We start from the raw sequence: 14,727 nt of genomic DNA on the forward strand, positions 1-14,727 counted from the left end.
AATATCTCAAAAAACACACCATCTAACCCATTCAAAGAAAAACAATATAGATGTTTGGCTAGCCATAGAGAAGACACATCGTCTCTCTCTCTCTCTCTCTCTCTCCAAGTTGGCCAAATTTTGTTGCTAATAAAAATAGCATTTTGGCTTCTCATCCTCAATTAACTAGAGAAGTTTATTCTTGGAGGAAACTAGCATATATATAGTTTAAGTATCTCGAATGTAAGAGGTTTCTACAAAGAGGGTTGTAAGGATCGTTATTAGAGGCTAAACACGTAATAGTTTCAAGTAGACCAAAGACTTCACATGTATTATCTTGCAAATTAAGAAGAACTACTTCAAATTTGAAGTTAATTTCATAACCAACTCTTGATAATACGGAATTTATTTAGTCAAATAAAAAATTTTATATTTTTTGGTATGAATGCATACTTGATTCCTTTACATGGCTATTGTTGGATTTCCCTTTAAACAAGAATACATAAGATAAACACAATGGAATGTAGGTTATTGTATGTTATACTATATTATACTTAACTTGCATTGAGAGCCACAATCTGATACCGTTATACTATTAAAATAGATAGAAAATTATAATAAAAAATAGGTCACATTTTTGATGAAATTTTCTCTCTTTATAAATGGAATTTGGTGCTTATATTTAATTTCTCATTTAAATGGCTAATTTCTTCAAAGATCACAAATTTTGCTAAATTGATTGGCCAAAAAATAAAACCCACTATTGCTCATGCCTCCTCCACCACCGCCACCATCAACCTTTCATTCTCCCCTTTCCTCTCTCTTCCTCTTCTCTTATCTCCTCCATTCCCTTTCCCCACAACTCACCTCTCCTCTCTCCCCTTTCTGATTGGCCAACATGACTAAAAAAAGGAGAGGGGGGGAAAGGTTGGTTGCAAAGGAAAGGAAAAGGGAGGGAAGAGGAGGGGGAGGAGGGAGAAGAAGGAAGGATGGGAAGAAGAGGAAGAGGGATGAATGAGGGGGAGGAAGAGGAAGAGGGAGGAGCAGTGGTGGTGGTCGACAGCGTTGAAAAATTAACAAAATTTAAAAAATATTCAATAACATTTAAATTTTAAAAATACTCTGAAATAGATCTTGAAAACATTTAATTTGTACGGACCTTTTACCGTGCAAAGTTTTTAAAATAAAATGTTATAATGAATTTTTTCAAAAACACCTAATACAAAAGCACCAAAAACACAAACACAAAATAATTTCCCAATGGAAGAGCTTCTATAGAAAATATTCAAGGACTACATTGAGATTCAAAAAAAAATTAGGGGAGGATTCCAATAATCTAGCCCATAGCCTGACATCACGTAGTACTTCTAGGATGGGATCGCTATTAACTATTGGAGTATTATTACGGATTTATGATCTTCCTCACCCTCTCGGGCCACTCTCAAACCGTTAGCTATATAAGAACCGATCCCAATTCCCAAATCCCCATTCCCCCAAATCAAATTAAGCCCTCTGTGAGGTTTTCTTCTCTCGCCCTAATTCAATCGATCAGTAGTCGAATCCTATAAAGCGGAGTGAAACAACAGAAATTAGAAGTAAAAGAGAAGAAATTGATACGAATATGAGGAAGAGAGAGCGAGAGAATCCATGTGCGGTTTGTGGGCATTACCACAAGTACGAGGAAGGCGAAGTCTGCGGCGTTTGTGGTCACCGGATGCCCGCCGTTGCCGAGAAGTCTTCCTCCTTCCAAGTCAGTGCTTTCCCTTCCGAGATCCTGCCGGAGTTTCTCTACTTGGGTAGCTACGACAACGCGTCCAGGGCCGAGCTTCTCAAGACTCAAGGGATTTCTCGTATTCTCAATGTCAGTTGATGAACTCTGTCTTTTTTATTTTGATGAAAGAATTTTGCCTTGTTGTGCCTTGATTGGAGCTTGATTGGTGCACGATCTACTTGAGTGCTTGTACTTTGTTTGATGGTTGTGATAGTGTTTTCTTTATAGTTTATACTTGATTTGATTTTGGGGATTTGTCTTTTTAATGTGAAATGGTGATATTGCAGTCAAGTGTGTTTGTCCCTTTCGGTTTGCGACTTGAATTGGGAAATTTGAGACGTGGCTTTTATTGCAGTCTCTGAATTGGAAGTCAAAAGATTAGGGTTAGGCAATCAGGTTGTGGCATGCGTGCCACTATCACTGGTCATGATTTTGTTGAAACTTTATAAAAAGATTTAATGTATTTGGAGGAAAGATGAGAAGAAAGATCCACTGATATCATGTAAAAGGATAAAGATGATTTCTTTGCGGCATCAGTGACAACTGCAATTTTGTTTGTTACCAATCTCCTAGTTGGATTTGTAAAATTTCAGTTTGTTCTAAGAAGAAGCCATCGACAATCAATGTCCTTGCTCAATATTTTTTTTTTCCTGCCACATGTAATCTGAAGTTTTCAATAAATGCTGATTGATTTACTATGATAAGGACTTTGCCGAATTATGTTGCAACTGTGGAAATCAATGCTGAATCTTTGTTTAGGTCAGTGAGCATGTGATTCAGCACATTACTGTCCGTTCTGCCCCTAATCTAGTGTGTTTATACCTGTGGGGGCGGGGGAGGCTAGGTTATTGAATACAATCTGATTCAATTGAATACTTTGCCGAAATCTGATTCAAATACAATCTAGTACCTATGGGTACATAAGAAATGTATTGTATTGATTCTTTTTATAGCTCTTCAATTGGATACTTGGGGTGAAGTATTTCAAATTCATGTTTAATGGGCTTAGATATCGGTTTAGATACAGTAAGATGCAAGATTTACACAGTATTAACCTCTGTTGAGATCTTGTAAGATATCGTCTCAATGAACTTGAACCGAACCTTAGTTTGTCAGAAGTTTAGGTATGTTCTTGATCCGTAACCAGAATGCATATAATGTAATTTTGGTGCTAAATTTTTTGGTCTAATACAGCTAAATGTTCTTTATTCCACAATTCCATGAAAGATTTTACTTAGTATCTGACACTAGAGGTAAAATATCAAGGGTAATGTTGTGTTGGGGTTCCATAATTGTTTGGAGCATATAATGGTAGCTTCTGAATTAGTACCATATTTCAGATCCAATATTGACAATGTAGGAAAACTTGGATTGCTTCTTGTCCTGCCTGACACGTGCTTGTGCTTACAACCTACTCCTTGCAGCATCCATTAAAGTTTATTTTAGAGCTGAAACTTACGGGAAGAAAAATAGATAATCTTCTAAATGCTTGCACAAACATAATTAGCTGCAACTCATTTACTGCAAGGGACTGCTTTGGCTGAGTATTTGAATAAAAGAATTACATCTGATATGTATTTGGTGAGGTTCTATGTTTCCTCCATCCCCTAAAGCCCTTCACTTCTGGAGAGTGCAACAATTATTCATAGGTTAATCGATAGATATAGTGCTCCACCTTTTCTTTCTTTCCAATTCTATAGTTCCAAAAATTGTTTTTAGGGCCTATATGTGGAATTCTCTGAGAGAGGTGTTATGAGGTGGTAAGTGAGGCATATTGTCCTTACCTTGAACATCTGATGGTGATGTTACCTGCGCATGTTTGTACAAGATCCAGTTTGTAAGCGTTGTTAACAACTGGTGGACCAGCTTCTACAATGACTCTTATTTGCTGGTTGGGGAGTAGAAATTGGAAATCAGAGTTTCCGCTTTTGGCATTGACAATAATTTTGTGATAGTGTGACAGCATCATGCAGATGAGGTTGTAAAAAGTTTGGTTTTTGAAAGGTTTGATACATTGGTGGTCATGTGAGTGCTAAAATGGGATCTTTTCATATAATGTCTGTACTTGGTCTGACAGAAATACATGAAATCTCATGCAAGTATAACAAAAAAGTGCACAAGCAGTTAGACAAGGAGATGAAGGACATGGTAACAACGAAATCTGTGATCAAGTTGACTGATTACTTGCTACATCAACGCTACACTGCCCCATATAACTGCTTGCTCGTCTTCTCAACCATTTCCCCCACTGCCTTCTCCTCACAACTTGCCTTTCACTTTTACTATTAATGGGTGACATGTGACTTAAGCATCAATTAGAATATATAATAAATTAAGATAAATAATAAAAATACTGTAAGATAGCGATTCCTAAAGGCTTTTAGTTCTCTTATTATCATTTTTTTAAAATGCTCCGACATACAAATTATTTTTGAAAATGCATTTGAAAAATGGTACATGATTGGAATGGTTGGAATCATAGAAGGATGTGAAGAATGGAGACAAATAAAAGGGCCTTCTGGAGAATAAATAAAAGGAGAAGCGTCATGGTCTGAAAAAACTTGCCTGGAGAAGCTTGGGATACTGGTCATTTATCCTGGAAGAAGAGGTAGAGAATGAATTCGAAAGCTTTGTTAAAGGAAAACATGCAAGTGCTCTGTAGATTGATTTTCAGATTCTTTGATAAAGGAAAACATACAAGTGGTTCGTAGCTTGTTTCTTCAGTTGTGCATAGAAAGTTCCAAGAGTCGAGTAAAATTTCTAATTAAACTGCAAATATGAAAAAGAAGGTTATTCCTACCACCATACAAACCACCATCTCCTTAAATACAGACGGGAAACCACCATGCAAACCACCATCTCCTTAAATATAGACGGGAAAAAGAAAGATACTGAAGGTGAAAAGAAGGAAAGTGAAGCTCAACGTTTAGTGGATGACTGTTCATCTGCTAGATTAGTTAGTTCAGGAACATGTCCATGGACGTGGACTGTGTTCCTTTTTTTTTTTTTTGGAAAAAGAATGAGTGATCTAGTTATATTTAACTTCTAAGGTGGTCCTACATATTTAAAGCATTATGTTTAAACCTAGATTGATATGGTTGGAAGCCGACTACTTGCTGTGGTAGTGGAAGAATACTTCTTATAACTTAACTATTTCAAAAGGAGCACATAATTGTAGTTTAGTATTTCACTTGATTACTTTGTTTTTAGGTAATTTTTCTAATTCTAATGCTACAGCTTTAACAAGTGTATTTATAAGAAACAAGATTAAGTACATATTGGACTGTACTTCAACCTGGTTTGGCAAACAAATTCATTAGTCAAAATTCCATGGAGTACAGAACTGACAATTTTCCCTATACTTCTTAACACCTCTCCAGCTAACAGCAGCAAGTCTCATATCATGAATAATTCTGTCAAGAACCATGGTAAAAGATGAAGTGATGTTATTGTACTGTCAATGATACCTTACTCTCTAAAGGTGGTGAGCATTGTTTGATCGCCTAAGGATGGCGATCCAAAATTAAACAGATTGTGGTGATTGAGAGGAGGACCAAAAGTAAGCCCGATATGTAGAATCAAGGCTCATCACCTGTCTCCACATTGCAAAAGAAAAAGGGAAGTCAGAAAACAGATAGTCAGTAGTATCCATATTCCTTTTAGAAATAATACAAGATGCATCATTAAAGTGTCCCCAGTCCAAGAGCCTAGCTCTGGTAGGATGTCCACTTTTACATTAAACTTGCATTATAAAAGGAAAATATGGGGCTAAGAAGCTATGAGACTGTAAAAGTGTCCTTGACAGCAGATACACTAGCTTAGTGTTAAAGCATACTTTTAGTGGTTTTCTTCTACGAATGTCTGTCTAGCACACAAGTAATTTGTTGAACCTATGGTACTCGGACTTGGGTATGGGAGCCGGATACGGGTACGTGTCTAAGTGTCTAGTTTGTCAATTATATAAAATTAGGATATGGTGACACTTCTAAGGGGTCACATACTGGTATGCGGGTACAGGGAAGATTCTAGCAAATATACAAATTATGTATATGGATTGTTGTTTATTTATTATCGAACAGGGATTTTTTTCCTTGGAATTTTTGAGATTTCAAATATGCAAGGGAAATTTAGAATTTAAGATAGGTCACAGTTCTCCACTTCTTTCTACTTTTCATCTTCTTTTTCACCTGATCATCTTTCTTTCTAATCTGAAAGTCCTAAAGTTTTCCACTTCGCTTTCCATTTCTCCTCCTCCTCCGCCTCCACTATCAACATACACCAGACAAGAAAGTCAAAGTACCCAAAAAACTTTTAAAGTGTCCCATATGGATCCCATACCATTATTACTGTCATGTCATGTCGAGAGGGCTTGTTGGGATAAAACAAAGGGAGTAACATAGTGTCAAACAGTGTACTTTTGATTTCTTATAGTGCCCTTGCCAATTGAAACTCATGTTATTTTCATGAGATATTAGCATAGAAATTTTTTTAGTGGAATCCTTATCATGGATTTCAATCTAATAGATATTCTGGTGGTCTGCCTCTATCTTCCCTTATATGTCGCACTACGAGCTGTTTGTATTCTATTTTTATATGTTCATAATGTTCTTGGTGGTCTGTTGTATCTTTAAATATCGTAGGTAACAATATTAGCCTTCCATCATTAGTGAACTGGTTAAAGAGTTTGATGTTATAATCCTGCATTTCTTCCCTCTTTTTTTTTCCTTCTTTGGTATGCTCATGTATTCTGTTCCATGTGCAGACTGTACCTGCTTGTCAAAATTTATACAAGAATTCTTTTACATATCATTGCCTTCCAGACAACCAAAATTTGCCCTTCGAGGATGCAATTCAATTCTTAGGTGAGTATCCAGGGCTCTTCTTATGAAAACGTTATTGTCAGATTACAAATTAATGTTAAAAAACACACGGTCCTACTTTAAGCTGGAATTCACTAGATGAGAAATAAGAAAATTGGATGAATGGAAGCATTCTTCTTCCATTTCAAAGTTCTCCTTTTAAGGAGCAAATAAATGGCATTCTCTCTTCAGTATCTGCATTTACATGTTACACATACGTTGTTGTGCTTCTTTTAAATCACTTAAAATGGTGAGAGAACTAAGCGCTACGAAATGAGGGGACTAAGTTTCATTCACTGCCATGGTGATCTCTGTTTCTTTATCTAGATTGGCGGCAACCATTTAGCTTAACTGTATTTATTAGGATCAAGGATTTTATAGTCTTGCCCATTTATTATGAACAGCATCTAAAATGTAGCTTTTGTGTGTCTTCTTGAAATCTGAGATACTGTCTGTACAGTTCCTCTCCCTGGAATTGAGGTTATTAAAGACCTGGGTTTTGAGCTGTCAATTTTTCCTGGATTAATCTGATGAAATTAAATCTAAAAACACCACCACGAGTGCAGGAAGAGATTGTGGAATTTCCTCAGATTTCCCTGGGATTGCCTGGTTTCAGTTGCTTTGAAAAAAAAAAAAAAGGGGGAAAAAGATGGCATTACTATATGAGATTCTAGCCTTATTTATTTTAAGTGCGCTTTGTACTAGTTCATCTAGCTGGTATCATATATTTTCCCTTGCTGCTTTGCTAATTACTTCTGGCTGTAAAATTGCGGACTTGGAGTTGGATTTAATGAAATTGTTTTAAGTAGTTAAAAATGTTTGGACATTTGGTCTGCACTTTACATTATTGTGGTTCTTAATTAATCCTTTCTCCCTCCCTAGAGTGTTGTGTGATACAGTAGATATGTATCTTTGGCTGAGTTGATATTTATGTAGGAAGTCAAGTAACGGAATTTGTGTCGGAAACTTGCATGTTCTTTTCTGATGTGAATATGGAGCATATGAAGAGCTTCCATTGGTGTTGAGCAAAAACTTTGACAGGAACAATTCGAAGATTGTGTGTGTTTTTTTTGGGGTAATTAATGCTGCATGAAGGCGCTTGAGAGTTGAGAATTTGATTGTGGTGTTGAGTTTTAATTGGGTTTGTAAAATGATTCCCTTCCTTGGCCTGGGAACTGATAATTAAAGTGAACAACCTGGAATTGATTGTTTGTAGATATGTATTTATTAACATGTGTATGCCTATGTGCACACAAATATTTGTTTAGGTTAAGTTGTCATTGATTTATTCATTTAGCCGAGGCGGCAATGTTATGGTTAACCAACATAATAATAAGTAGCCAGTGATGGCAACTTGGCTGCATGGTTCTGAGTTAAGGTGTAAAGTTTACAGTGGATCGGTTCACGTTACAGTACAGTGTATATCCTTGCTATCATATATGTAGTTTCTTACCTATTACAGGATTTTTTGTGCTTCAAAAATTCCATGAATGCAACTGTGATGTTTGAATCTATAGATAGAAATTTTGGTTTACTAAAAAACCTGTACAGAAAATTTTACCACGTCATAAGGCGATCATCATATGCTTTTGAATGAAATCAGGCAACTTTTTTAACATTTTGAGCAAATAATTTACTATGCCTTTTTAGATGGGTTTGTGGCATTAATTATTTTAAACTCAGTAGTTTTGATGTGGATGGTGTAGGTATGCTACTGTCAAGCAATGGTAAATATCTTTTTATACATTTTCAATGCCTCTGTTATGATGGATGTGTGCAATTGCATCATTCTATTTTTTGTATTTATTTTTCCTGGTTTTGCATATCTGACATACTTGTTACATGTGCAGAAAAATGTGAAAAGGAAAATGCTCGTGTTCTTGTACACTGCATGTCTGGAAAAAACAGGTAGGTTAGGTTAACTAGATTTCTTCTGGACATCTGGGTTTATACAGTCTGCTAGAAAGGCTCCCTGATTTTCATTTTGAAGATCCTTGAATGGGCTTAATTAAAATAAAAAGATATTGTACAGTTTTGCAGGCTGCTAATGACGGTTTCTACTTCTTTGCCTGAGAGTTTTAGTAAATGATTATTACTTTTACAATCTTTTGTTGGCTGGAACTTTTGATTTATAATTATGCTCCTTTTGCAGGTCGCCAGCTATTGTAATAGCTTACTTGATGAAAAGCAAAGGATGGAGATTAGCACAGAGTTATCAGTGGGTGAAGGAACGGAGAGCTTCAGTTGACATAACTCAAGGTTTATCATTTTACTACTTTTGCTCGTGGAACTTCTACTTGTAAAGTTGAAAATAGTCTAATCTTGGCTGTAGGTGTGTGATTCTTTCAACTGAATGTCTGTCTTTTTCAGTATGTACTATAAAGCGGCTGAAGTATCTGTGTATCTGCACATGATACTTGGGAAAAGCCCCTGATCTTTATCCACCACAACCCCAAGAAAAAAGTTCAAATTCTGAGAATTGAATTGGTTTTTTTTTTTTTTGGGAGAGAGGGGGGGGGGGGGGAGATTAAAGGACTGAATTGAAAATGTCTATGCAAGTGAACAGTTGGATCTCAGATATTTCTTGCATGAGGGAATAGAGGCTTGAAGCAATAAATAATTTACCTAGCAAAACTTTTGTCATCTAGGATGTTATAGTCAGAGGATCCTATCATAACTATGCTACAATTGTTCGTATCTTTGTTCTGTCCAAAGTTGTTATCCTGTTTCTGTTGTATTTGCATGTTATTATCTCCAGACACCTATTATCCTTAGATGTTAGAGTTGTCCTGCTGGAATTATTGCTGTTTTCTCAGGTTGAATAAGCTTCTGATCTCCTATTTCCGTAATTTGTAGCTGTCTACCAACAACTACTGGAGTTTGAGCAGAAGATTTTTGGCTCAGTTGATAATTGCAGCGCAATGTGGCCTACCCTCAGTCCAGGTGTGCCATCTTTTAGCTTTGGTTTTCCAAAGCCAAATAATCCAGTTCTTGCTCCTGCTTTCGGTAAGGCCGGTGCTTCGTCTGTTCTTGCCCGCCCAGCTTATGACATCCCACCTCAGGAGTTCATTTTTGGAGCTGGCCAGGCTCAGCAAAGTACTTCTGCAAGTTGTTTTGATACCCACCCTCCTGATCAAAACAGCAAGGATATTCCCATGGGTGGTTCATGATGAGCATTGAATTCTAAACTTGTGTTTCATGGCACCAACATGGGCGAGAATCAAATCAGATTTGTTGGGATAGAGAGGTTGTTGTGATATTTGGATGTAAATTAGGTCAAAAGGATTAAATGGATGTAACTTGGATTCTTAGTTATTGTACCTTACATTTTGTTGAATTTTTGTCCAAAAGTGCTAGGAACTCATTTCTGATTGGGTAAATAACAAAAAAGCCCCCTGTAGTATAGCTATATTATAGAAAAGCCTCCTGTGATTTCAAATCATACACATCGGTACCTCATAGTTTGAAGTAAAGTGAAAAATCAATGGAAATTGTTAAATTTAATACGTGCGATGTAAATGTGTTGGAAATGCGCGTGGTTCTTCCAAAAAATAGTTTTTTGAGGCAAATTTTGACATGAAATGCCTATTTTGTCCCTTATACCTTATTAAAACAACCATGATTCTTTTTCAATTTGCTTCAAACTTGTAGAAATCAACATTTTTTGCTTATATTATTATTATTAGTGAATGAAACTAATGAATCAAAATCGTTTGTTTTAGGCTATTTTTTGCTTATATTATTAGGCTATTTTTGTCATTTCACTCAAAACCGTTTGTTTTAACGATTTCCGTCAATGTTTAAATTATTTCAAACAATAAGGTACCAACACATGAATCAAAACCGTTTGTTTTAGGCTATTTTTTGCTTGTATTATTAGGGTATTTTTGTCATTTCACTCAAAACTGTTTGTTTTAACGATTTCTGTCAATGTTTAAATTACCTCAAACAATGAGGTACCAATACATATGATTTGAAACCATAGGGGGCTTTTCTTTAAGATAGTTATACCATCGGGGATTTTTTTGTTGTTTACCCTTTCTAATTTTATACATAACATCAGAAGTTTTACCAAGCCAGCGAGTTCTCAGTTCATATTCAGTTGATAATAATCCCTTTCTGGCTCCTCATGTTAATTTCCCATTGTCACAGTAAGAACCTTGCTTCTTGTCCGTAGATGGCTGTATTCTTTGGTGGTGCACAGACGTCTTTCTTATGGCAAGATCAGCAAGAATTTTGTTGTAGTTGCATCTGTATTTTTACTGGGGTGGGGAAGTGCTGGTAGAGTTGTGCTTTGCTTCCATGTAGCGTTCAGAGTATTAACCTGCTTTACTAGCATTCTGATTTTGTTTCCTAGATATTCATTTTAAGGGAAAAAAAATGCAACATGTTAGCCTAAAAATGAGCTAGTTTCAAAATGACTGATGAGCTGCCAATGTGTAATGACTAGAGTTCTTGGTCTTTCTGGAGCTGTAATTTTCAATTTCCTTGAAGAAATACTGATTTGGTTGAATCGACCTTGGGGTAAGTGTGTCTAAATACTTAGCACAAATCAAATAACAATTTATCCTCGGGGAAAGCATCGGATGATTAGTCACTACTTCTCCTTGGAGAGAATAATTCAAATATATAAGTAGTAATGTATGTTAAAGAACTGTTGAATAGATTGATTAACTTGTATATATACATACTAACCTATCTAGGGATGGCAATTGGGGCACTAACGAGGGGAGGGTTGGGGCGGGTGGTGGGACGAGGTGGGGGAGTATACGCCCGCTCTATCCCGCACCCTGTCACCCATTAAAAAAAAAAAATAAATAAATAAATATATATATATATATATATATTTGGTGTGTGTATGTATATAATTATATATACATATATAATATTTAATTTAATTAGTTACAAATTTATGATAATGATATTATTAGTTATATGTATTAGATAATGGATATTAGTATATGTAATATAATTGATATTATCAATTATACTAATAATTATACATATCTACTAATAGAAATTATTAATTAGTTATACTAAATTTACTAATACATTTATACAAAATTCCTAATTACATTGAACACAATAACACTTTTTCTCAAAATACAATAATGACTTAGTAATTGAATTTGTGTCAAAAGTGAAAACTTGACTACTTTAGTTGTATTTGTTTCATCACGTGGGATTGTATTCAAATAACTTTTATTTGATAGTTTTTATGGGTTTCAATTGTGAAAGTACAATGGATAATAATTTGGTAATGTATTGATATTTTAGTACTTGATTATTTGTTAAAATTTGACTATAATAAAATTATATGACAAATTTTTATTAGCCCCGGGGATCACCTGCGAGGGAAGCGGGGCGGGGCGAGGGTGGGGAGAATTAATGGGCAACGTGGTCGGGGGCAGGGAAGGGGTTTCCCGCCTTATTACCATTCCTAAACTTATCATATATATACACATATCAAAAATTACTATCTTTTTTTATATTTGTATACTTTTTCAATATAATCTTACATATTTTTTCTTGTATTTATTTACTTTTTCTAATTAATCTTATATTTTTAAAAATACGATACTTGAAATATATCTAAACGAGTGTTCATTTAACACCTGTTTGATAAACCTTTTAACCATTTATACTGGAGAGCTAATGCGCTTTTTAACAAGTGGATCTTAAAGCTACATGGTCCTGCGCATTGAGGAAAATTGAGTCGAAACTATGGGCCTATTTGGAAGCTAGGTTTTTGGACAAGTTTTTTACCTACTAGTTTTTTAACAACTTTTGCTACAGGAACCCCAAAAAACTTCTCAAAGTTTTTTACCTACACACTTAAAATATCAAAACACAAAAAAAAAATTCCCTTCTCCTTCTCTTCTTCTTCTTCCTCCCCCACCCCAACCCACCACCACCTTCGTCGCCGGCCACCACCTCCGCCGCCGGTTTCGGCGCCGATCACCTCTTCCAATGCCGGTCTTCTTTTTTTTTTGCCCTTTTGCCCTCTCCCCCTCTTCCTCCCCTGCCATCCTGCCCTCGGTCTTTTTTTTTCTCTCTGCGTCTGCCCCACTCCTCCCCCACCACCCTTCCCATTCCCCTCTGGTCGATCTGGTCGCTAGACCAGATCGCACGGGGGAGGGTGAGGGTGGCAGGGGAAGGTGAGGAAGGGAGGAGGGGAGAGAAGGAAAATTGCCCAAAAAAAAATTTCATTTCGCTGCTTCATCTGCCGACAAGAGCAAGGAGAGGAGACGGAAGAAGAGGGAGTGGGACAATGTGAAAAAAAGAAAGGGCAGAGGGAAGATGAGAAGCGAGAAGGGGAACAGGGGAGGGGGAAGGGGCAGAGAGGGTGGCGGGGGAGAGGGGAGGAAAGGGATGGTGGACATAGGGGGTGCAGGGGAGGGAGTGGGAGGGGTGGCGGTCCAAGGGAGTGGCAGGTGTCGCGCCCCACTTTTTTTGGAAAAAATAAAATAATTGTTTTTTTGTTGAATTTTATTGATTTGGGAAAAATGAATTTTTTGTTGATAAAAACAAAAATGGGTCTAAATGGGACTTTTGAAAATGCGACGATTTGACCCAAGAAAAATAGTTCAAAAAGGGTTTTTATATGAAAAATGGAGTCGCCACTTGGTATAGAGTTAGGGTGTACCAAGTCACCCAAAAAATGAAATTTTTAAAGAAAAAAAAGTAAGAAAACCCTTTTTAAACGACTCCTAGTCCACGTAAAACAAAGAAAAAGGTTCGGGAGTCACATTTGACGAAGGGGAAGGCAAGGATAAAAATCCAAGGCACCCCTTCGACCTAGCCAAGGCTAGTTGCTTGATTTAACCCTTATTTTCCTAATTTTTCTACCCAAAGTATGTATTCGCAATTTGGACAAAGACTAATGAATGAGAAATGCAATCCTAAATTCTACGATGTCTCTCGTGAGGTTTTTGGTCCCAAACCACATGAATTGTGGCGGCCAATAAAGGGAAACCTCATAGAGGTCGATTGATGCAAATGGTGACTCAAGTGCAAGTGTGCAAGTGTATGAAAAGATTCATGTATGAAATGGTGTAAAAAACAAAGTGTTTGTGTGCAAATGTGTAAAGAAAGTGCATGTGTGAATTTGTATGAAAATCAAAGTGTTTGTGTGTGCAAATGAATGAAGATAGAATAGTGTATATATAAGTGAAACTTGAATTTCATTTGTGAAAGTAAAGCAAATAAATGATAAAGATGTAGTGAAAAATATGGATTGAGAAATGTAAGAAAAATGTGATTAAAAGAGTATGGAAGTGATAAAAATGAAAGTATGACCCTAGGGGAATGCAACAAGTCGGGTACGGGGGTTGACTTCTAATTTTTCGACTTCGATTTTCCCTTTTGATTAGAAGGAAAAACTAGCGTGCTAAGGCTATTTTGAAGCCACACTCGCTCGTTTCCCTTACCCAAGGGGGTCCTTCAGGCAAATGTACCCTAACTAGCATGAGATGCAAGACCTAAAGTGAGGGGGAAGGGGGGTTGGGGCCTGCAAAAAATGATAAAACTAAAAAGAATGCATGACATGTAATGAACACGCAAATATGTACTACGAGGGGAAATCCCTAAGGGTCTAGCGTTGGACTAGCTCATTCTATGAATTCCGACTAGCGTTGGACTAGTGGAAACGTGCATTCATCCATCACATTCATTCAGGCTATGGAAAGCGAGTAGACATGCCAAACACTTATAAACACATAGCACATAACATTTAGCATGCTCGACTAGATGCAAGGGCCTAACAAAGCAAATTAACACGTAGCAACTAAGCATGCAAGACACATAAGACAATTAAAGCCCTAACTATTACATTTTGCTAGCTAGGCACATGTCTTCAACAGGTCTTCATCGAATGCTCCTCCAAGCCCTATCTATTACAAGCCAAGAGGTGTACACATACCCCAAGAGGTGTACACAAAAGTAAATGAAGTAAATGAAAGGAATTAAAGAAAAACAAAGGAAGCAAGTAGACATGCAAGTTTCACTTAGCACGTTGGATCACATAGGAGAGACACAAAAAGGGATAAAAGAAATTATACCGCCCCCCTTTGAATGGTGTCTAAATGAAAGAGAAATGGCTTCAAAACAATAAAAAGG

At 36.6% G+C, this 14,727-nt stretch overlaps 1 protein-coding gene across 1 annotated transcript; it reads left to right on the forward strand.

Moving 5' to 3' along the window:
* Window positions 1-1,393: 1,393 nt before the first annotated feature.
* Window positions 1,394-10,051, forward strand: LOC113770607 (protein-tyrosine-phosphatase IBR5). Its single transcript, XM_027315121.1, has 5 exons — window positions 1,394-1,840; window positions 6,513-6,612; window positions 8,460-8,517; window positions 8,762-8,868; window positions 9,466-10,051. Exons 1-5 carry the CDS (start codon window positions 1,601-1,603, stop codon window positions 9,777-9,779), a joined length of 819 nt encoding a protein of 272 aa, XP_027170922.1. The 5' UTR covers window positions 1,394-1,600; the 3' UTR covers window positions 9,780-10,051.
* The last annotated feature ends 4,676 nt before the right edge of the window (window positions 10,052-14,727 follow it).

Source organism: Coffea eugenioides, chromosome 5 (genome assembly GCF_003713205.1).
Source record: "Coffea eugenioides isolate CCC68of chromosome 5, Ceug_1.0, whole genome shotgun sequence".
NCBI classification, from domain to species: Eukaryota; Viridiplantae; Streptophyta; class Magnoliopsida; order Gentianales; family Rubiaceae; genus Coffea; species Coffea eugenioides.